General features: G+C 43.7%; 1 protein-coding gene across 1 annotated transcript in view; it reads right to left on the bottom strand.

Moving 5' to 3' along the window:
- The window catches only part of DUSP3 (dual specificity phosphatase 3), a 178,145-nt gene that overhangs the window by 52,894 nt on the left and 103,504 nt on the right, over positions 1-21,747 (bottom strand). Inside the window, exon 2 of the mRNA XM_073608219.1 lies at positions 20,373-20,599. Within this exon, the coding sequence (XP_073464320.1) occupies positions 20,373-20,599 (227 nt within the window). The remainder of the gene's footprint in view (positions 1-20,372; positions 20,600-21,747) is intronic.

Genomic DNA, 21,747 nt, shown 5'->3' with positions numbered 1-21,747 from the left:
CTTAATGGGACCTCAAACGCAATGCGATTCTGCCACATTTTTTGCATGACAGGATCGCACAGCAACTGTGGCAAACCGCGCCATTCAAAATCGTGTGAAGCTCTACACCTGGAAAGGAGCAGGAGCTTCTTTTTGGGTAAGAAAGATCCGTGTCGCATAGGGCCAGTCTATGTACTTGGATGGGCTGCCCTATGCAACACGCAAAATCGTGTGCAAATCGCTTCACAAAAAAACGTAGCAGGATAGCAGCAGGTACACTCGTTCCTGCTGCACAATCATGTGAGCGGGCCTAAGAAAATGCTTTGACTATAGTTGCACAAAAGTTTAGGGAATAGAGGTTAGGTTCACCTTTTAGAACATATTACATGTTACACCCATATTAAAGGTGAAACATGCTCTAATTCCCCCCCCCCCCTTTCCCCCACCCCCCTTTCCCCCACCCCACCCCTCCCCACCCAGTAGGACAATGGGAGGGGGTTCTTCTTCCCACATGCATTTTGAAATCTGCTTAGCTGAGCAGGGCTCTGCCCAGCCATGTCATTCATTGACAAGAATCTGTGGATGAAGAAACCACAAGTTCCGTCTGCCACTGCAGCATGATCATAGTTCATTCACACTGCCTACAGCTCTAAACATGACAGCCCATACAGAAGTATGGGCACTAAGCTGTAAGCAGTGTGTGCAGTAGAATGATTTTGCAGAAATTTGAATTTCCTTCTTTTTTTTCTTTGGATTAGTACACGTCCCTCATGATAGTACCAAGCTCCCTGTACTTTTTTTTTATAATCCCTTGATCTGTCTTGAACATGGACAGACTTGAATATCGAGCCCCATATATCATGCAAAAAAGTTAATTGAAAAATAGTTTAAGAAACAAAAACAAAAAAAAAAAAGTCCCCCACAAGATGAGATTATCGGACGAATGATCGTCTTTTTTTTTTGCATGCTACTCTCATATCCAAAATGAAGAGTTTCCTAAAGTGACAAAAATTCTCATACGACAGAATAAAAACTCAGAAGTGATGTAATGTGTTGTAGTGTATTTGTATTGTAATTTCGAATGACAACTGTACTAATTAAACGAAAATTTTATGAAAAAAATGTTAGTGCTTGTCCCATTGGATAATATCGGATGAACTGTTGTGATTGGCTCTCAAAAGCTGTGCACTAAGGATCAGATTATTGTACGATCGCTTCGGAATCGGTATCTGTATTTTCTGATCATGTGTACAGGACTTAAGGCCACCATTCACAGTTATCTCCAAACTGATGATCTGTGAAGTCTTGCCACTCTTTCACAGGCTCACCCAATTTTAGGCCTGGTTCACATCTATGCGGGTTTGAAGTTGGATTGTTGGACGGACCAGTGGCACAGGTTTGTGGTATGCGTTCAGTGCGACAAATGCCATGGCAGTGGCGTATATCAACCACCAGGAGTCGTGTGGCTCAGGAAAAGGTGAACCACATTTTGGCTGGGGCAGAACAGCTTGTGCCATCTCTGTCGGCACTACATATTCCAGGTATAGAAAACTGGTAGGGTTTTTTTCCCAGTCATCAGCTGCTAGTACCAGCACAGTGGTCCCTGCATGCCAAGACATTCTCTGCAATTTGCCAGCATTGGGGAACTGTAGATGTGGATCCACCGGCTTCCAGGGTCTACAAGTTGGACAGGTTGTATCAAGGATGAGAGTCCCACTGGCAATATGGGTAGGTGCACTGGGAACACCTTGGAGACCAGTTATCCCAATTTTTTCCGAATGCCTTCCCCCCGATTCAACCATTGCAACATCTTTTGCTCAGGATCCAGGAGCTGGTAACACTGATAATAGTAGTAGCCTGGCCTAGCCCAGGTGGGCTTGGTACACCAACATAGTGAATTGGGCAGGGACGCCCTTTGGACACTTCTGGTCCGTCCGGACTTATTGTCATGGGTCCAATAGTGTATCTTATTTACTATCGCTAGGATTGAAGGCTTGGCTATTGAAGCCCAGGTCTGGAAAAATTGGGGGGGGGGGTTTTGGTGCGGTTTTATCCGCACTGTTGTGTGCCAGGAAGCCGGCTTCAGGGAGCTTCCATTACAGGACCTGGGAATCCTATTCAACTCTATCCATTTTTTCCAGAGACCAGTTTTCTCACTCCCCGATTCATACTTTGTGCAGGTTTTAACGCAGACAGTCCCGCCTATCAGGCCACCCTTGTGTTCCTGAGACTTGAACTTGGTCTTGACTGTTCTTACAGAAGCCACCTTTTGAACTAATTCGAGAGACTCGATTAGTCCTTTGGAAGGTGGCTTCTTTGGTTACAATCACTTCAGCAGGAGGAATGTCAGAGCTGGCGGCTCTTTCCTTTAAGAAGCCGTTCCTGGTTTTGCATCTTTAAGAGGTGATGTTGTGTCCTCATCCATCTTTCCTGCCTAGAGTGGCTTCTAGTTTTCACTTAAATCAGGATGGCGTCTTGCCTTTCTATTTTCCTAGTCCAAAGTTGGCAGGAGAAAGATCGCTGCATACTCTGGATGTAGTTTGGGCAGTCAGAATTTACTTGAGTTTGTCGGCACAGGTCAGGAATCCTTGTTTGTGCTGTCAGAAGGGCTCAGGTAGGGCAGGCGGTGTCCAGATCAACTATTTTGCATTGGATCCCCAGTTAACAATTCAAGTTTATGGTTTGAAGGGTAAGGTCCCACCCTTTCAGGTGACAGTGCACTATACCAGGAGTGTGGGGGTCTCTCGGGCTATCTGCCATCAGGCGTCAGTGGCTCAGGTGTACAAGGACACTACATGGTTTTTGGTGTATACATTCACAAGGTTTTACCAGGTGGTTGTTAGAGCCGTGGAGGCTACTGCCTTTGGCCACAGCCTCTTGCATAATGGCGGAGTAGGTCCTTTTTGGATTGATGGCAGTGATTATTTTGGTGTCTCCCACCCCTCAGATTGTATTGCTTTGGGACGTCCCACATAGCCATGATTATGGCATGCTCTGTGTCTCGTGATATACGATAAAGAATAGGGATGCACCGATACCGATATCAGCATCAGTGCCAATACCGGCACTCGCCCAAATGTTCCCAATACCGAAACCGATACGGATTTTGTAGTTGACTCTGCGGATCGATAGATGTTCTCGTTAGTTTCCCGCACAGTACTGTCTCCATAATGGAGCACTTCCGCCCAATCCTGGCATTTTCCCCAGCTGGCGGTGACGAGTCCGGACCGCAGCTGTCATTTCCGAGTGCACTGGCCGTTGCCGGCTCCGTCCATCGATCCAGCATCCATTTGGCTCCCCGCCTGCCCCCAGGAGCTCCAGGGTTAGGTGCAGACATTCATTCCACCAGGCTCAGCAGAGTCAACTACGGAAACCCGTGAGTCAGAGTGCCTCACTGGCACACTACCATCTTCCTGCATGTGCTTTGATCTATTTACCCAATGTCATCAGTCTGTTCAGTTTTCCAATAAATGATTGCTGCTTTGAACTTATAATCTGTCTCTACCTACAGCACTCCCTCTGCTGAATTTTGTGAGTTCTAAACTGCCCACTAGATGGTGCTTCTATAAAAACACAGGTGCTTCTATAAAAACACACACACGGAAATGGCATGCGATTCTTTGCAGTACGATTTGCGCCAGTTTTGTTTGTATTGACGCAAATCGCATCCCAAATTATCGGTGCTCGGTATTGGTGAGTACTTGACCGAAAGTATTGGGACTCGTACTCGCCGATAAAAAAAACGGTACCGGTGCAATCCTAATAAAGAAAATTAGATTTTTTTTCTACATACTTACCTGAAAAATCTATTTCTTGGAGTACATCACGGGACACAGAGGTCCCTCCCTTCTTTTTTGGCATTTCATTGTTTGCTACAGAACTGAAGTATTTCCTGTGTAGAAGGTGTTATATAGGGGAGGACTGCCTGTTTGATTGCTCTGCCAGTGTCCATTCACCTATAGTTGGCGCATAACCCAAAAAGTCATGATTATAGCCGGCTTTGTGTCCCATGATGTACTCCAAGAAATGGATATTACAGGTAAAAAAAAAAAATCCAATTATTTTTAGGTTTTAACTAATCTTCAGGCCTAAAATGTGAATTTTAACATGTGTTCAAAAAATGCAAGTAAAGTAAAAAAGGCAAACTGTAAAAAAAAAAAAAAAAAAAATATATATATATATATATATATATATATATATATATATATATATATATATATATATATATATATATATATATATATATACACACACTTTTAAAAAGTTAAAAACCTTTTGTACTTGTTTCTTCCTCTTGTGTATGGACATGCTTGCCTGGCTTAAATAAAATTACAATTTTTAGGGAGACAAATTAGTCATATAGTTTTAGTCAGTAACCTTTCCCACATTAAGGGACCTTTTTATAAAGCCCTTTCACCAAACATTCTCTGTTGGAAAAATCTTCCAAGTCAATGTTTTAATTGAGACTGATTGATTCTCTACCTTGGCCTCTGGAGCTACTTTACATCCTATGCTGCATGTCTTCTGTCTCCTGGCCGCACCTGCGCAGTAGAGCCCCACAAATGTTTATCGGGCTTCTCTCTTTGCATCTTACAGCCGGGAGACAAATGTAGAAAAGCCCCACAGAAGTCTATGCTCCTCTATTGCACAGGCATGGCCAGTAGGCAGAGGGCTTGCTGCATGGCATGTAAACAATCCAGAGGCCGCAGGTGTCAGATTCTGGTAAGTATGCATCTCTGGGGGGGGGCGTGTCCAGATGTGAGCCAAAGAAGACGTGCAGACGCCGAGCTCCGCTCATCCTGGCCTAATACATTACCATCCTGCCTGTATAACAATCCGGTGAGACCTGCAAACTTCCCTACCTGTTCCTGGGCACCCCTGGCCTTAATCCCAGCATTCATTTTGAAATTTGGCTGCATGGCTGCGGAGCTTCGCGGCCCGCGGTCCTCTCCGCTCATCCTGGCCTAATCCATTGCCATCCTGCCTGTAAAACAATCCGGTGAGACCTGCAAACTTCCCTACCTGTTCCTGGGCACCTCCGGCCTTAATTCCAGCATTTTGAAATTCGGCTGCGGAGCTTCATGGCCAGCGGTCCTCTCCACTCATCTGAGGCCTGCCACCATGTTGCGGCCTACACAGCCCTCCGCGCCCGGGTGCCGCGGGATGGGCGACCTCCCTGTGCTCACCCACTTGCATCAGCGCCTCTGGAGGGGGAAGACTGAGTGGCCAGCATGGGGTGATCCCCAGGAGGCCCCAGGCAGCCGACTCCTCTAACCCACGGCACGCCACCATCTTGAGGCCTACACGGCCTGCTGCATCCTCCACAGCAGGGTGCCGCGATTCGTGGGAGAGCGGCTGTCCCATGCTCCTAGCTCAGCAGCAGCACCTCTGAGGGAGACAGGCGGTGGGTGTGGTGCCTGGAGGCTGTCAGCCGGCCCTGATTAGGCCCCAGTGTGAGACTACAGGACTGCCCCAGCTAGAGCCATCTGCTGTCCCTGCATGAAAACCTTCCTCTCTGCAAAGCATTAAATCTTAAAGGGGACGCAACTGTCCTTTTCATGACAGGCAAATGCAGATTCTCCAAGAAAGCAGCTGGCCAGATATCCCGGTGCTCACCGCCGATCACATGGGCGGCGGCCATCTTGCCAACTACCTCCGTGCCTCCAGCATCTATTGCAGTGCAGACGGACCCGGCGATGTCAGCTCTCGGCTCACCGACTTGGGAAAGGGCCTCTACAGCACCGCAGGCGGAACCGGAGCCACTTGGGGAGCAGTCCACCGCGATGATCCTGGCGGCCATAGCAGAAAGTAAGTCCTCTGTGGAGGGAAAAATTGATGCTCTGACTATTGAATGCGGGCTAAGAAGACAAGATGTGGACAAATTTAGAGGCCGCCACACTGAAGCGGAGCACCGTATATCGGAGGTGGAGGATACAACTGCCACCACTGTGCAATCCATGACGGAATTGCAACAACAGGTTAAAATTCTTATGGCCCATTCAGAGGACGCTGAGAACCACCTCAGGCGCAACAATGTGCGGGTGGTTGGGCTCCCTGAGGGTGCGGAGTGACAGAACCCTGTTGTGTTTGCTGAAACCTTTTTCAAACAACTCCTGGGCCTGCAGCAATTGTCACCTGTATATGTTTTGGAGCGCGCACACAGGGTGCCCACTGGTCGAAGGCCTGCTGGCGCATGGCCACATGTTTTTCTGGATCACCTGCTCAACTTCAGGGATAGGGATCTCATCCTGGCAGAGGCTCGTAAACACCCTGAACTGAAACATGATAATGCTGTCATACACTTATATCCTGACTTTTCTCCGGAGCTGCAAAAGAGGAGGCGCTCTTTTACGGATGTCCGCAGGCGTCTGAGGGAGAAAAATCTGGTGTACAGTATGCTATATCCCAGTCGCCTTAGGGTTATTCATCGAGGGGCCAGCAAATTCTTTGACTCCCCTGTGAAAGCAGCAGACTGGCTCAGCACCATTGCATAGAAGAGTGTTGGATATATAATGTGACTAATACCCGAGGTATAGTATCACTGGACTGTTTACATAACTGCTGGATGTTTTACTGGAAGAAAAATAACCTGATGTCAAGACCATCCGTCAATAACTTCCCCTCCTGCAGTGACTGCCTTATCGGATGTGGGGAATGTGCCAAGTACACCAATTCGGTAGATGCGGAAGCTCTGGTTCTGTCTCGTATGCGCTGAACTGCACGTCTATCTGTAAAACCCCCCACTTGAGTGGAAGAACTCTTGGAACTATTCATTAATGTTTTTTTGTTTCTGGGATCAAAGTTTCTCCAGCAGTTTTTCGGTTCAGTTGGCCTGGAGCAAACAGGGTGTTGGGTTCTTGAACTGTTACTTTTTTGGACTGTTTTTTTTTTTTTTTTTCCTTTTTCCCTTTTTTTCCTTTATTTTCAACTTTTGTTCTGGGTTTTTTTTTAAGCTCCGTCTGCGCCCTGCTGACAAGGCCAGTGCAGAGGGATGTTTTACTTGCCCAGTATAGTACATGGAATTCACCTTTAGTTACTTCATGACTGTGGCTCTCTGTATTCAAGTTTCTCCCCCCTGGTCTTCCACCTTCTGAGTCCCATACCTGTCCTCATGTTATACACAACCGTACATTATGAATAATCTCAAACTTCTTTCATGGAATGTCGGTGGGTTAAACTCAACCGAAACTGGATACAGAGAGCAGTACACTCAACCCATTCCTCTTATGCCAGAGGAGTGGTTATTTTGATTCACAAAAACTGACATGTGCCATTGATCATGTGGTAACTGATCCTTTGGGACGCTATGCTATTGTAGTTATGACTGTTGAATCTCAACTAATAGCTATTGCTAATGTGTATGTCCCTCCTCCTTTCAAAAATGAGGTGCTATACCAGGTGTTAGAAATAGTTGCCACCATCGGCCCTTTGAAGCTGCCCGTGGCGGTTGATTTTAACAATATCCTGGATTACTCCTTCGACACCTCGAACCCGACCAAGGCGCAAAATCTGGAGCTCGGGCATTGGGCGGAGTCTGCGGCTCTGGAGGAGGTCTGGCGATGGAAACATCCTGGTGAGTGAGGTTACTCCTATCTTTCCCACGTCAGTACCTCCTCCTCCCGCATAGATTTGGCATTTTGCGAATCCTATGTTGTTGCCCCATATCTCAGGGGTCGGTTACCTGGCCGGGGGTCTGTCTGACTCTTGCCATGGGTGGCGGATCCTGGAGATTGCACCCTGGATGGGTAAGTGAGCCCTCGGTCGAGGCCCTGGTTTCGCCTCATTTACAGGAATATTGGGAACACAATGAGGGCTCGATGGGGGGACCTGTAGTGTGGGACGCGTTCAAAGCATCCACTAGAGGGGCATATGTATTGGCCATTAAAGCTGCACGGGTCGAGAAAAACGCCAAGTCTGACGAACTCCAGGCTCATGAAACACAGTGTGCTAAGGCACATGCTGAGACACCCTCCACATCCTCCCTAACGGAATTGCAAATGGCTAGAAGGGCCCTATTAGTACACTTCCAAAACCTCACTCAATGTAATTGCAGAAACAGGGCTGAGGAACTATTTGAGAAAGGGGACAAAAGGGGACAAAAATGGGAAGCTGTTGGCATACCTGACTGCAGAAACACAGACACATGCGGCTATACCTTGTGTTTATTCCTCGGAGGGTAACGTGGTGAGTGATAGGGAGGGCATCATGCAGGCTTTTGTAGCATACTATGTGGACCTTTATTCTGCTATCCCACCGTATGACCAACAGGTACTGACTGACATGCTGGGCCCCCTCCAGATCCCGGTGGTGCCCGATGAGGTGGTGGCCAGTCTTGTGGCCCCCTTCACGGACAAAGAATTGGCGATAGCTATTGCATTCTTTCCTAACGGGAAATCGCCGGGACCGGATGGGCTCCCAGCGGAGTGGTACAAGCAATACTTAGTTGTCTTGTCGCTCAGACGTCTACAACTTTACATGGACTGTTTTGAACAAGGGGGTTTACCAACTTTCTTTTATGAGGCACATGTAGTGTTATTACCCAAACCTGACAAAGATCTGCTCTGCTGTTCTTCATACAGACCCATATCCCTGCTGAACATGGACTTAAAAATACTCACCATAATGCTTGCCAACAGACTGATGAAGATTATACACCACTTAGTATCACCTGACCAGACAGGATTTATGCCCAAAAAAGCCACAGATATCAACATACGGAGAGTATATACCCATATATAACTGCGGAGGCGCCCTTTGGGGGTGGGCACTGGTGTTTTTTGACCTGGAAAAGGCCTTTGATTCTATTGACTGGGGCTATATGACTCATATACTGCAACGCATGGGGTTTGGCCCTAACTTGGATCTCGCTGCTGTTTGAGCGCCCGGTAGCGGCCCTCCGTGTCAACGGGGGGTGTCTGAGACTTTTCCAGTGTCCAGGTGCACCAGGCAGGGATGCCCTCTTTCCCCTGGTCTTTTTGCATTGGTAATGGAGCACTTTGCGATTGCATTGCGTTCCTCCCCCCAAATCCAGGGCATTAAGGTAGGCACCCTAACTGAAACCACAGCACTTTATGCGGACGACTTGGTTCTGTTTGTCAGTGACACCAGACCATCTCTGCAGGCTGCGTTGGCACTCTTATGCCCCGTACACACGGTCGGATTTTCCGGTGGAAAATGTGTGATAGGACCTTGTTATCGGAAATTCCGACCGTGTGTAGGCTCCATCACACATTTTCCATCGGATTTTCCGACACACAAAGTTTGAGAGCAGGATATAAAATTTTCCTAAAACAAAATCCGTTGTCGGAAATTCAGATCGTGTGTACACAAATCTGACGCACAAAGTGCCACGCATGCTCAGAATAAATAAATAAAGAGATGAAAGCTATTGGCCACTGCCCCGTTTACAGTCCCGACGTACATGTTTTACGTCACCGCGTTCAGAACGATCGGATTTTCCGACAACTTTGTGTGACTGTGTGTATGCAAGACAAGTTTGAGCCAACATCCGTCGGAAGAAACTTAGGATTCTGTTGTCGGAATGTCTGAACAAAGTCCGACCGTGTGTACGGGGCATTAGACAGATTCACATTGGTCTCTGGGCTCAGGGTCAACTGGTCTAAATCCAAAATACTCCCCTTGCACTCCCATCCCATCTCCGAACAAGCTGACCCCACCATCTCTCTCCAATGGATGTCCCGAATCAAATACTACGTTGCTTGTTATAATGACCAAGAAGTTTCAGGCCTGGAAAAACCTCCCTCTGTCTCTCATTGGGAAGATAAACTTGATAAAAATGAAAATTCTACCCCCTTTTATTATACAACCTTAGGAATACCTTGGTTTGGATCCCCAAGTCCATCTTTAAATTAATAGATCCCATGATCTCCTCCTTTTCGTGACAGGGAGGAATTCCCCGTCTCAAATTAGCAATACTACAACAGCCTTGGGGGGAGAGGGCCTCGCGGTTCCTAACTTCCACAAATACTTCCTGGCTGGACAGTTGACGGTGGCCCACCGCTGGCTGACTACTCCTCCTGATGATGCCCCTGTATCCCTGGAAGTGGCCTGTGTGGGCTCCTACGAGGCGCGGTCTCATTTGGTATTCAGGGGTTTAAAAGCCCCATACCCACTGACATCCTCCATGCGCTCAGTGAGAAAGGCATGGGTCATGGCCCAGGGAGGGCGAATGCCTAACCCAACCAGACTTTCTCCTAATACCCCGCTGTGGAGGAACCCCAATTTAACCCACTTCTTCGGTTACCCGGATCCAGTGGTGTGGACCAAATATGGTATTAAAACCTTGCTCCACATTGTTTCAAACAGTACTTTATTGTCATTCGATGAATTAAAACTAAAATATGATTTGCCAAACTCACATTTTTTTTTAGGTAGGTTCAATTGCGGCATGCTTTTTGCTTACAATTTGGTAGGGAGCCCCTTGACCTTGAGCCCAGCGACCTAGAGCTACTGACTCGCAGTGAATCACTGCAAAAAACAGTTTTCTGCTTATATAAAGATTTATTCCATGAAACAACCCTCCTGTTGTGGCCTTGCAGGAGAGCTTGGGAGGCCATAGCCCCGGGACTGGACAGAGATGATTGGGACGATATGTGCCCCTTGCAAGATTTGACAGCAGAGTGAAAAGAATTATCAGAAGAGTTGTCCAAGAGCCATAGACCACCTGTGGAGAGCTTCAGAAAGACCTGGAGTTAGCAGGTACAATTGTTTCAAAGAAAACAATAAGTAATGCACTCAACTGCCATGTGCTGTATGCACGTTCACCACGCAAGACTCCATTGCTGAAGAAAAAGCATGTTGAAGCTTGTTTGCTGCACAACATTTAGACAAGCCTGTGAAATACTGGGAGAATATAGTCTGGTCAGATGAGACCAAAATTGAACTCTTTGGATGCCATAATACACACTATGCTTGAAGGTCAAATGGCACATCACCCCAAAAACACCCCCATAGCATCAGTGAAGTATGGAGGTGGGAACATCATGGTGTGGGTGGGGCTGTTTTTCAGCATATGGTACTGGCAAACTTCATATCATTGAAGGAAGGATGAATGGAAAAATGTACCAAGACATTCTGCTGCCATCTAGCAGGATAATGAAGATGAAACGAGGGTGGACATTTCAGCTAGGCAATGAACCCAAACACAAAGAAAGAAAATAGAGATGCTAGAATGGCCCATGACTTAAAAGAGTTGTAAAGGCAGAAGGTTTTGCAAAAAACTTGTGTGTAGCAGCCTCCCAAGCACGCCCTAATTACCTACCTGAGCCCTATCTCTCTCCAGCGATGTCCACGTCTAAGCCATCTGGGACACTCCTCCTGATTGGCCAAGACACAGCAGTGGCGCCATTGGTTCTCATGGCTGTCAAAGTCAGTCAACCAATCAGGGGAGAGAGGGGGTGGGGTCGGGGCTCTATGTCTGAATTGACACACGGAGCTGTGACTCGGCTCCAGTGCCCCCCTAGGAAGCTGCTGACTGTGGGGACACTCAATAGGAGAGAGGGGCTAGGAGCAGCAAAGAAGAGGAGGATCCAGGCTGCTCTGTGCAAAACCAACGGCACAGAGGAGGTAAGTATAACATGTTTGTTATTTATTTTTAAAACTGGTCTTCACAATTACTTTAAATCCGATAGAAAATCTATGTAAAGAACTAAAGTTCAGAGTTCATAGAAGAGGCCCATGGAACCTTCAAGATTTGAAGACTGTTTGTGTGGAAGAATGGGCCAAAATCACCCCTAAGCAATGCACACGACTAGTTTCTCCGTACAGGAGGAGTCTTGAAGCTGTCATTACCAACAAAGGATTTTGTACCAAGTTTTAAAGACATTTCAATTAGCGCGTTCAGTACTTTTTCCCTGTCATTCCATTTTATTACACATAACTTAAATTTCCGAACTTTTTTGTTTTAGTTTCTTTGTATGTATGGATTGCATATGTTGTCACCGACATGTGGTGAAAATGTAATGTTAATAGCAGCTTTAGAAATATATTTACCTAGAAAAATGGTGACGCGTTCAATACTCATTTTACCCACTGTATATGCCATAGTTTGCAGGCGCTATAACTTTCACGCAAGCCAATCAATATCCACTTATTGGGATTTTTTTTTAATCAAAAACGTGTAGCAGAATACATTTTGGCCAAAATTTATGAAGAAATTAGATTTTATTTTGTTGCATATGGTTTTTTTTTCTTGGTAGTTTTTTGTATAAATTGCAAAAAATTAAAAAACCCAGGAGGTGATCAAATACCACCAAAATAAAGCCCTATTTGTATGAAAAAAAAATATAATATTTTGTTTGGGTACAGCATTGCATGACCACGTAATTACCAGTTAAAGTAGTGCAGTGCGGAATAGCAAAAAAAATGGCCTGGTCATGAAGGGGGTAAAATCTTCCGGAGCTCAAGTGGTTAAAAAAACTGTAAGATATTTAGAATGATAATTAAATATCTCAATCCAGTCTCTGTCCAAATCTGCATCTTTTGGGATGCATTTAAAACTCATCTAAAAAAGTCCTCCTGTACAGTCCTAAAATGCTTGAGTCATTAATGGAAACATTTTTTTTAATGACCTCGGAGATAAGATTAAACTGTTAGACCCCATTTACATATCAGAGATTTATTAATCGCTTTATTTATGCAACAGAAGAAAGCCATGGGACAATCTGTAAAGATTATCAGTTCTACAAATCTAATAAAGCTGTCCAGTTGCTTTTTATTCCGGTCAGATTCATCAGGGAAAAAAAATCAATTCCAAGAGAAGATTAAATAGATTAAGCAATCTTACTTTGAAATATTAGTAACATCTTTAAATGATAATTGGATTGTTCATTTTACATTTCCGAAGAGGACCTGTCACGTCTCCCAGCATTTCTGTCTTGAAGCTTCCTGATATTGCAGAAATAGACTTGGTGCCATTACATAAATTATGGAGGTCAAATGAAAAAATTAAATATTAACACCTCTGTTTGGTGCTTCCTTCTAAAAGTAATAACTACCTTAATCTGCACATACAGTAGCTTTAAACTCTATTCTGGTTACAGGACACAAGCCTTCAGGAAGAGTATTTAGCATCACTTAAATCAAAATAAAGATATTTTTCTTCCTTGGTCATATCATCTTAAAATGGTTCTAGACATTAGAAGAAACCTGTGTCAAAAGGGCTGCAATTGTTGACCCCCTTATGAAATTGCCAGTGGTTGGCAGTGATTCTGGTACATTGACTTGAGTGCTTTCTGAGCCACTGGCCTGTGATAGTTTAATCAGTCTGGGTTCGTAAGCAAGGGGGTACTGGAGCCATTGGATCAGTGTGACAGCACCCACTATCCCGCAGGGCATGCATTTAGCAATTGAATAGGAAATCATTCTTATTATTATGTAGGGTATGTAACATAGTTTGTGTGGATGGGTAAATGTTGCATGCAAATACAGAATTATGTGAGGGTCTTTGCTTTGAATATGTTGCCTAAAGTTATCCTTGTATGGTAGACACTCCGCGCTACCCCCAGTTATAATAAAACATTGTGAAAAAATCTAATTAAAAATATGAAATAATAAGTTTCCCGGGTGCTGCAACTTCAAAACCTTGAACATGAGGTTTACACAGTATAAAAGAAAATTCAGTGCGCTACCCAAATTAAACAAAATGAATACAATGAATATAAGTGAGTATAAATATATAGTTCATATAGGAACTGGTTAGTATTGTGAACCGGAGGTGCAATTCCTCATTGTAAACGATGTTATCTTCATTAAACCTTCACTGTATATTCAAAGGCAGTGTAAAGATATAGAAAAGGGGGGCTGCTTTCCTGAATTGATGGCTCCCTTGATGGCAGAGATCGTACGAGCTTGAACAGATTCTCTCCTATATCAGGAACTGCTGATTTTAAGCAGAGACGGGATTCCTTCCACATCAGATAGTTCAAACTCTTAAGGCGGCAAACAGGAACAATCTCCACTGCTCACTACTCCGGCAAGAACACTCATAGCAGGTGATAAGAAGTTTGAAAGAAAAAGAGGTGCTTCATTGTGCAGTAGATTTAAAATGCTTTTTAATACTTAAAAACGGACAATTGACATCCAAAGCATTAGCAGGGCAAACACAGTTGCAACTAAAAAACGCAGCCGAGAATCAGCTGAGAGAGTGGTGACGTCAGGTCCTCAGGCTTCGCCCAACGCTGCGTTTCACCTTAACAGGCATCGACTGGGAGAGGAGGCTCCGTTTTAAGGATTAAAAAGCATTTTAAATCTACTGCACAATGAAGCGCCTCTTTTTCTTTCAAACTTCTTATCACCTGCTATGAGCGATGTTGCCGGAGTAGTGAGCAGTGGAGATTGTTACTGTTTGCCGCTTTAGGAGTTTGAACTATCTGATATGGAAGGAATCCCCTCTCTTCTTAAGGTCAGCTGTTCCTGATATAGGAGAGAATCTGTTCAAGCTCGTACGATCTCTGTAATAGGGAACCAACAATTCTGGTAAGCAGCCCCCCTTTTCTATATCTTTACACTGCCTTTGAAGATACAGTGAAGATTTAATGAAGATAACATTGTTTACAATGAGGAATTGCACCTCCGGTTCACGATACTAACCAGTTCTTATATGAACTATATATTTATACTCACTTATATTCATTGTATTAATTTTGTTTAATTTGGGTAGCGCACTGAAGTTATCCTTACCATTCCCCTAAAATGTCAACATGGCAGTAGTTTTAAAACCTGCCCAAAACATCTTTCCCCAAAATGAGCAGATTAAAATGAAGACTATAAAAGCTGTTGTTACCAATATGAAAATTTAGACTTTATGTAAATAGGTACCAGCTAAACACTCATCTCTATAGCCAACCACTCCCCCTGACTGCTGACATATGCAGAAAGCAGTGACACGACTGTCACTAGAAGGGCAGGGTGTCTCAGACATAAGGGCTGTGATTCATAGCCTGGCTTTATTTTCTGTTTGTAGTCAGGGTGGCAAAATGTCAGAATCCCAAAGGAGAACTGGCTCTTTGGAAAAACACAAGAACAAAGTGTAAGTTCACTCATTTTGCACCAATAAATTGCTTATAACGTATAATTTAATAATTCAATCGTAGGAAAGGATGTGGCTCAAGAAGTCTCTATTGTAGTTAATGAATAGCTTTATTTAAATAATAAAGCTATTCATTAAATATACTGAAAAAACTCTTGAAGGGGTTGCGTTTATTTTTTTTTCATGCCATTTGCTACCAGTATCTTATTACCTCCAAGCTTGGATGTGGGCGAACCCGGAGCATTTGAGTGCAACCATGCCCTGCAAAAAACTGCGTGGGGACACACGTGAACATACCAGGTTGCACTTATCCTTTTTGAATGTTCCCGCAACCTTACTAAAAGCGTTCTTGCAATCAGCTCCTCTTTCAGACTAATCTGTTTATCTCTACATTTGCATTAACAATGCTACACTAAAAGGGCTCTCCTGCATCCTTATCCTTTTACTTTTTTTTTTTCTGTACGTCTTTCATCTACAGTGCCTTGAAAAAGTATTCATACCCCTTGACATTTTCCACATTTTGTCAGGTTACAACCAAAAACATAAATGTATTTTATTGGAATTTTATGTGATAGACCAACACAAAGTGGCACATAATTGTGAAGTAGAAGGAAATGATATTCAAATTTTGTTTACAAATAAATATCTAAAAAAGTGTGGCGTGCATGTGTATTCAGCCCCCCTGAGTCAATACTTTGTAGAACCACCTCTTTCACTGCAATTACAGCTGCAAGTCTTTTTGGGGATGTCTCTACCAGCTTTGCACATCAAGAGAGTGAACTTTTTGCCCATTCTTCTTTGCAAAATAGCTCAAGCTCTGTCAGATTTGATGGAGAGTGTCTGTGAACAGCAATTTTCAAGTTTTGCCACAGATTCTCTAAACCATTTCATTGTAGCTCTGGCTGTATGTTTAGGGTCATTGTCCTGCTGGAAGGTGAACCTCCGCCCCAGTCTCAAGTCTTTTGCAGACTCAAACAGGTTTTTCTTCTAAGATTGCCCTGTATTTGGCCCCATCCATCTTCCCATCAACTCTGACCAGCTTCCCTGTCCCTGCTGAAGAAAAAGCGTCCCCACAACATAAAGCTGCCACCACCATGTTTCACGGTGGGGATGGTGTGTTCAGAGTGATGTGCAGTGTTAGCTTTCTGCCACACATAGCGTTTTGCTTTTAGGCCAAAATGTTCAATTTAGGTTTCATCATCTCATTTGGTCTGAACAGAGCACCTTCTTCCACATGTTTGCCGTGTCCCCCACATGGCTTCTAGCAAACTGCAAACAGGGCAGCTTATGGCTTTCTTTCAACAATGGCTTTCTTCTTGCCACTATTATATAAAAAGGCCAGATTTGTGGAGTACATGACTAACAGCTGTCCTGAGGACAGATTCTCCCACCTGAGCTGTAGATCTCTGCAGCTCCTTCAGAGTTACCATGGTCCTCTTGGCTGCTTCTCTTATTCATGCTCTCCTTGCCCTGCCTGTCAGTTTAGGTGGATGCCATATCTTGGTAGGTTTACATTTGTCCTAAACTCGTTTCATTTTTGGATGACGGATTGAACAGTGCTCCGTGAGATGTTCAAAGCCATTTTTTTTTATAACACTGCTTTAAACTACTCTACAACTTTATCCCTGACCTTTTTGGTGTGTTCCATTGCCTTCATGATGCTATTTGTTCACAAAGGTTCTCTAACAAGCCTCTGAGGGCTTCACAGAACCGCTGTATTTATACTGAGATTAAAATTACACACAGGTGGACTCGATTTACTAATTAGATGACTTGATGATTCACAGTAGAAAGGTATTAGGAAGGAATTTGATTTTTAACCACTTCAGCCCCAGAGGATTTGACATGCCCAATGACCAGAGCACCTTTTACAATTTGGCAGTGCGCCGCTTTAACTGGTAATTGCGTGGTCATGCAATGCTGTACCCAAACAAAATTTGCGTCCTTTTTTCCCACAAATAGAGCTTTCTTTTGATGGTATTTGATTGCCTTTGCGATTTTTATTTTTTTGCGATAAAAACGGAAAAAGACCGAAAATTTTGAAAAAAAAATTATATTTTCTACTTTTTGTTTTAAAAAAAATTCAATAAACTCAATTTTAGTCATACATTTAGGCCAAAATGTATTCAACCACATGTCTTTGGTAAAAAAAAATGTCAATAAGCGCATATTATTTATTGGTTTGCACAAAAGTTATAGCGTCTACAAACTAGGGTACATTTTCTGGAATTTACACAGCTTTTAGTTTGACTGCCCATCTCATTTCTTGAGGTGATAAAATGGCAGGGCAGTACAACCCCCCCCCCCCCAAATTACCCCATTTTTAGGAAATTGCTCAGAGGCATTTTGAGCCCATTGAATATTTTATTTTTTTGTCACAAGTGATTGAAAAATGACAAAAAAAAAAATTACACAAAGTTGTCACTAAATGATATATTACTCACACGTGTCATGGTTATATGTGGAATTACATCCCAAAATACATTCTGCTGCTTCTCCTGAGTATGGGGATACCACATGTTTGAGACTTTTTGGGAGCCTAGCCGCATACGGGACCCCGAAAACCAATCACCGCCTTTGGGATTTCTACGGGGGGGGGGGGATTTTTGATTTCACTCCTCACTACCGATCACAGTTTTGAATGCCATAAAATACCAAGATAGCACAACCCCCCCCCCCCAAATGGCCCCATTTTGGAAAGTAGACACCCCAAGTTATTTGATGAGAGGCATGTTGAGTTCATGGAATATTTTTTATTTTGCCACAAGTTGCGGGAAAATTACAAATTTATTTTTTTTGCACAAAGTTGTCACTAAATGATATATTGCTCAAACATGTCATGGGCATATGTGAAATTACACCCCAAAATACATCCTACTGCTTCTCCTGAGTACGGGGATACCTCATAATGTCAGACTTTTTTTTTGGGAGCCTAGCCGTGTACAGGACTCCGAAAATCAATCACCGCCTTCAGGCTTTCTAAGGGTGTAAAATGGTGATTTCCCTTCCTCACTACCTATCACAGTTTCGGAGGCCATGAAATAACAAGAAATAACACAACCCCCCCAAATTAACCCATTTTGGAAAGAAGACACTTTAAGCTATTTGCTGAGAGGCATGTTGATTCCATGGAATATTTTATATTTTGCCACACGTTTCGAGAAAATTAAATTTGTTTTTTTTACACAAAGTTGTCACTAAATGATATATTGTTCAAACATGGCATGGTTATATGTGGAATTACACTCCAAAATACATTCTGCTGCTTCTCCTGAGTATGGGGATACCACATGTGTGGGACTTTTTGGCAGTCTAACTGCGTACAGGACCCCGAAAATCAATCACTGCCTTCAGTCTTTCTAAGGGCGTACATTTTTGATTTCACTCCTCACTGCCTATCAGTTTTGGAGGCCATGAAATGCCCAGATAGCACAACCCCCCCCCCCCCCCCCAAATGAACCCATTTTAGAAAGTAGACACCCCAAGCTTTTTGCTGAGAGGCATGTTGAGTATTTTGCAGATCTCGCTTTTGGTCACAAAGTTTTGAAAATTGAAAAAAGAAAAAAAAAGAAAAAAAACAAAAAATTCTTTGCTTTCTTCATTTTCAAAAATAAATGAGATCTGCAAAATACTCACCATGCCTCTAATGCCGCGTACACACGAGCAGACTTTCTGGCGGACTAGGTCTGACGGGATTAGTCCTTCGGACAATCCGATAGTGTGTGGGCTAGTCCGATAGCTTTTCGGGATAAAAATCTGACGGACCTAGAAACAGAACATGTTTCAATCTGTCCGACGGACTAAAATTGGGAAAACTGATCCTCTGTGTGCTGGTCCGATGGACCAAATACGACGCAAGGGAAGCTATTGGCTACTGGCTATTGAACTTCCTCTTTTAGTCCCGTTTACGTCATCACGTTCAAACCAAACAGACTTATGAACGGACTTAGTCCTATCGTGTGTGGGCAAGTCCGTTGGTTCGGAAAGTCCGTCGGACCTAGTCAGAAAGTCCGTCGTTATGCCTAGTCCGCCGGAAAGTCCGCTTGTGTGTGCGCGGCATTAGGTGTCTACTTTTCAAAATTGGGTCATTTGAAGGGGTTTTGTTCTATCTGGACATTTCAGGGTCTCCGCAACTGTGATAGGTAGTGAGAAGTAAAATCACAATTTAACACCTTTAGAAAGCCTGAAGGCGGTGCTTGGTTTTTGGGGTCTTGTACGTGGCTAGGCTCCCAGAAAGGCATTGAAGATGTCCTATTACTTTCTGTTTTGGTGACACAGAAAGCAACAAAAACCTGACAGAGGTTAAAACCCTACCCTTGTCCAAGGTTTTGGCTACACATACACTATAATAATATAAAATTAAAGGAAAATCAGGGTGCCATGTCCCAGAGCTTTGGTGTCTCATGATCTCTTTCACAAGAGAAGCCAGAGACTACACCATAATTCAACACGGTAATTTTCTAGCAGGACTGAGCATGTAGGTAAATGTGTGTAGTGGACAGATGCTGAATGGAGTGAATGTTCTACCTTATCTCCGACACTGGGTATCAATCCTTTGACATAAAAACCTGGTAGAAGCAGCATTCTGGTAAACAATTATCCATGAGTGCCCACACACTCCCCTGCCTATCATGTCTTGTACACTATTGCACCGAGCTTGCAAGATTTGTATTGAGCCAAATGAACAGTCAGAAAAGCATGTGCTTCTTGTCAACAGTATTAATATAGCAAGATTGTAAATGATATGGGAATTATATTTGGTCAGACTATAAATTACCTCATTGTTTGACTTTGGTTATAAAGTTAATTTGCACATAACAGGATTGTGCACTAATGGCAAACAGGCTATTCACTTTGAAATGGAGTTTTCTCTAAGGCTGGGATTAAACTGAGGAAGGGAGCGGCTCACAGCAGGGGTCCGGTGCGTCTCCATTCACTGTTTAGGTCTGATTTCAGCCCGAATTTTTGGCTGATTTCAGACCTGAAGCTGACCAGAAGACACACAGGACGCCTGTGCAATTTGCACCGGAGCCGCTCCGGAGATGTGTGAATCGGCTCCATAGAGAGCCGATCACAATCTCCTGACACGCGAATTGGATGCGGCTAAAACTCGCATCCAATTCGCACTGGCGTGAACCCAGCCTTAGCTTAGTGAACGTAAGGAAAATTCACTTTGCAAAGAATACCCAATGACATGCAATGAAAAAAAAAAAGTACTTTTGCACATGACTGGGCGATGAATGTCAGCAGAGCTTCAACTCATTCATTAAGCTAAGGAAAAATAACAATGGAGTATATAGTATGGCAAATGCAAATTACAACTTTAATCTCTAGGGGTACTCACCATCTTTTTGTGACAATGCTTTATCAATGAACTCTGAGGCTTCTTCAAAGTAAGAGCTGAGGTCAAATGTTGGTCTGTCATTAGCTTTAATACCATGGTAGGTAATACCTGTTCCTTCATAAAAAGCAGCATTTGTGTTTACATGCATGAAGGAATTCCCTTCTGCAGAATTTAGGATGTGAGTGATTCCAAGGCGTTGTAATCTCATTATGTTCTGGGCGATAAACCTGAAAGACAAAATGTTTCTACATTTAAAAAAATTAGCCTTTAAACCCACCTATAAACAAAGCAGAATGTATCTTCATGAGCCTCACACAAATAGGTATTTGAAATACCCTCAGATTCCAGTCTTGAATTGTTTCCGTATCGTTTACATCGGCAGTCTGGTGAGGTCATAAGAGATAACACAAAACATTCCCTGAGTACAGAGACCGACATAGAGCTATTGCAGCTCTATCCAGTATCTCCCTGCAGCAATAGATCATCGCTATAGTGAGCTATTATTGGCCCACTAACCAGATCCAGACCACTCATGAAGAACAAAAGTGTGAAAAAAAAAAAAAGGTAATTTTTTTGTTTTATTCCTTAAAAATAAGACCAAAACTCCCTCCCCAGAATAATCCCCAAGACCCAACAATGACATCACGTGATTTGGATGGCATTATTATTATACAGGATTTACATAGCGCCAACAGTTTACGCCGCGCTTTACAATAGAAAGGAGACAATACAGTTACAATACAACAAATACAAGAGGATTAAGAGGGCCCTGCTCAGAAGAGCTTACAATCTAATAGGGTGGGACAGGTGGTAAAAAAGGTTGTAACTGTGGGGAATGAGCTGATGGAAGTGGTAGAAGATTAGCTGGAGACGTGATAGGCTTTCCTGAAGAGATACGTTTTCAGGGATCGCCTGAAGGTAGCAAGAGTAGGGGATAGCCGGACCAGTGGAGGTAGCGAGTTCCAGAGGATGGGAGAGGCTCTGGAGAAATCCCGGAGACAAGCATGGGAGGAGGAGATGAGAGAGCTTGAGAGTAGGAGGTCATGAGAAGAGCAGAGAGGACGATTTGGGTGATACAAAGATTGGTGATGTAGCTTAGGGCAGAGTTGTATGTTTTGTATGTTGTGGTTAGTATTTTGAATTTCATTCACTGGGTGGGGAGCCAGTGTAGAGATTGGAGGAGAGGGGTGGCAGACACTGAGCGGTTGGTAAGGTGGATAAGTCTGTCACTAGCATTTAGACTGAAGAGGGAATAGCCTATGGAGAGGCAAGCCAATGAGAAGGGAGTTGCAATAGTCAAGGTAGTGAATGAGGAGCTTGGTGGTTTAATTTGTTAAAAAGGGGCGAATTTTAGAGATGTTATGGAGGTAAAGTC

The sequence above is a fragment of the Aquarana catesbeiana genome, linkage group LG12 (assembly GCF_042186555.1).
Source record: "Aquarana catesbeiana isolate 2022-GZ linkage group LG12, ASM4218655v1, whole genome shotgun sequence".
NCBI classification, from domain to species: domain Eukaryota; kingdom Metazoa; phylum Chordata; class Amphibia; order Anura; family Ranidae; genus Aquarana; species Aquarana catesbeiana.
This window is presented reverse-complemented; position numbering and strand designations above follow the sequence as displayed.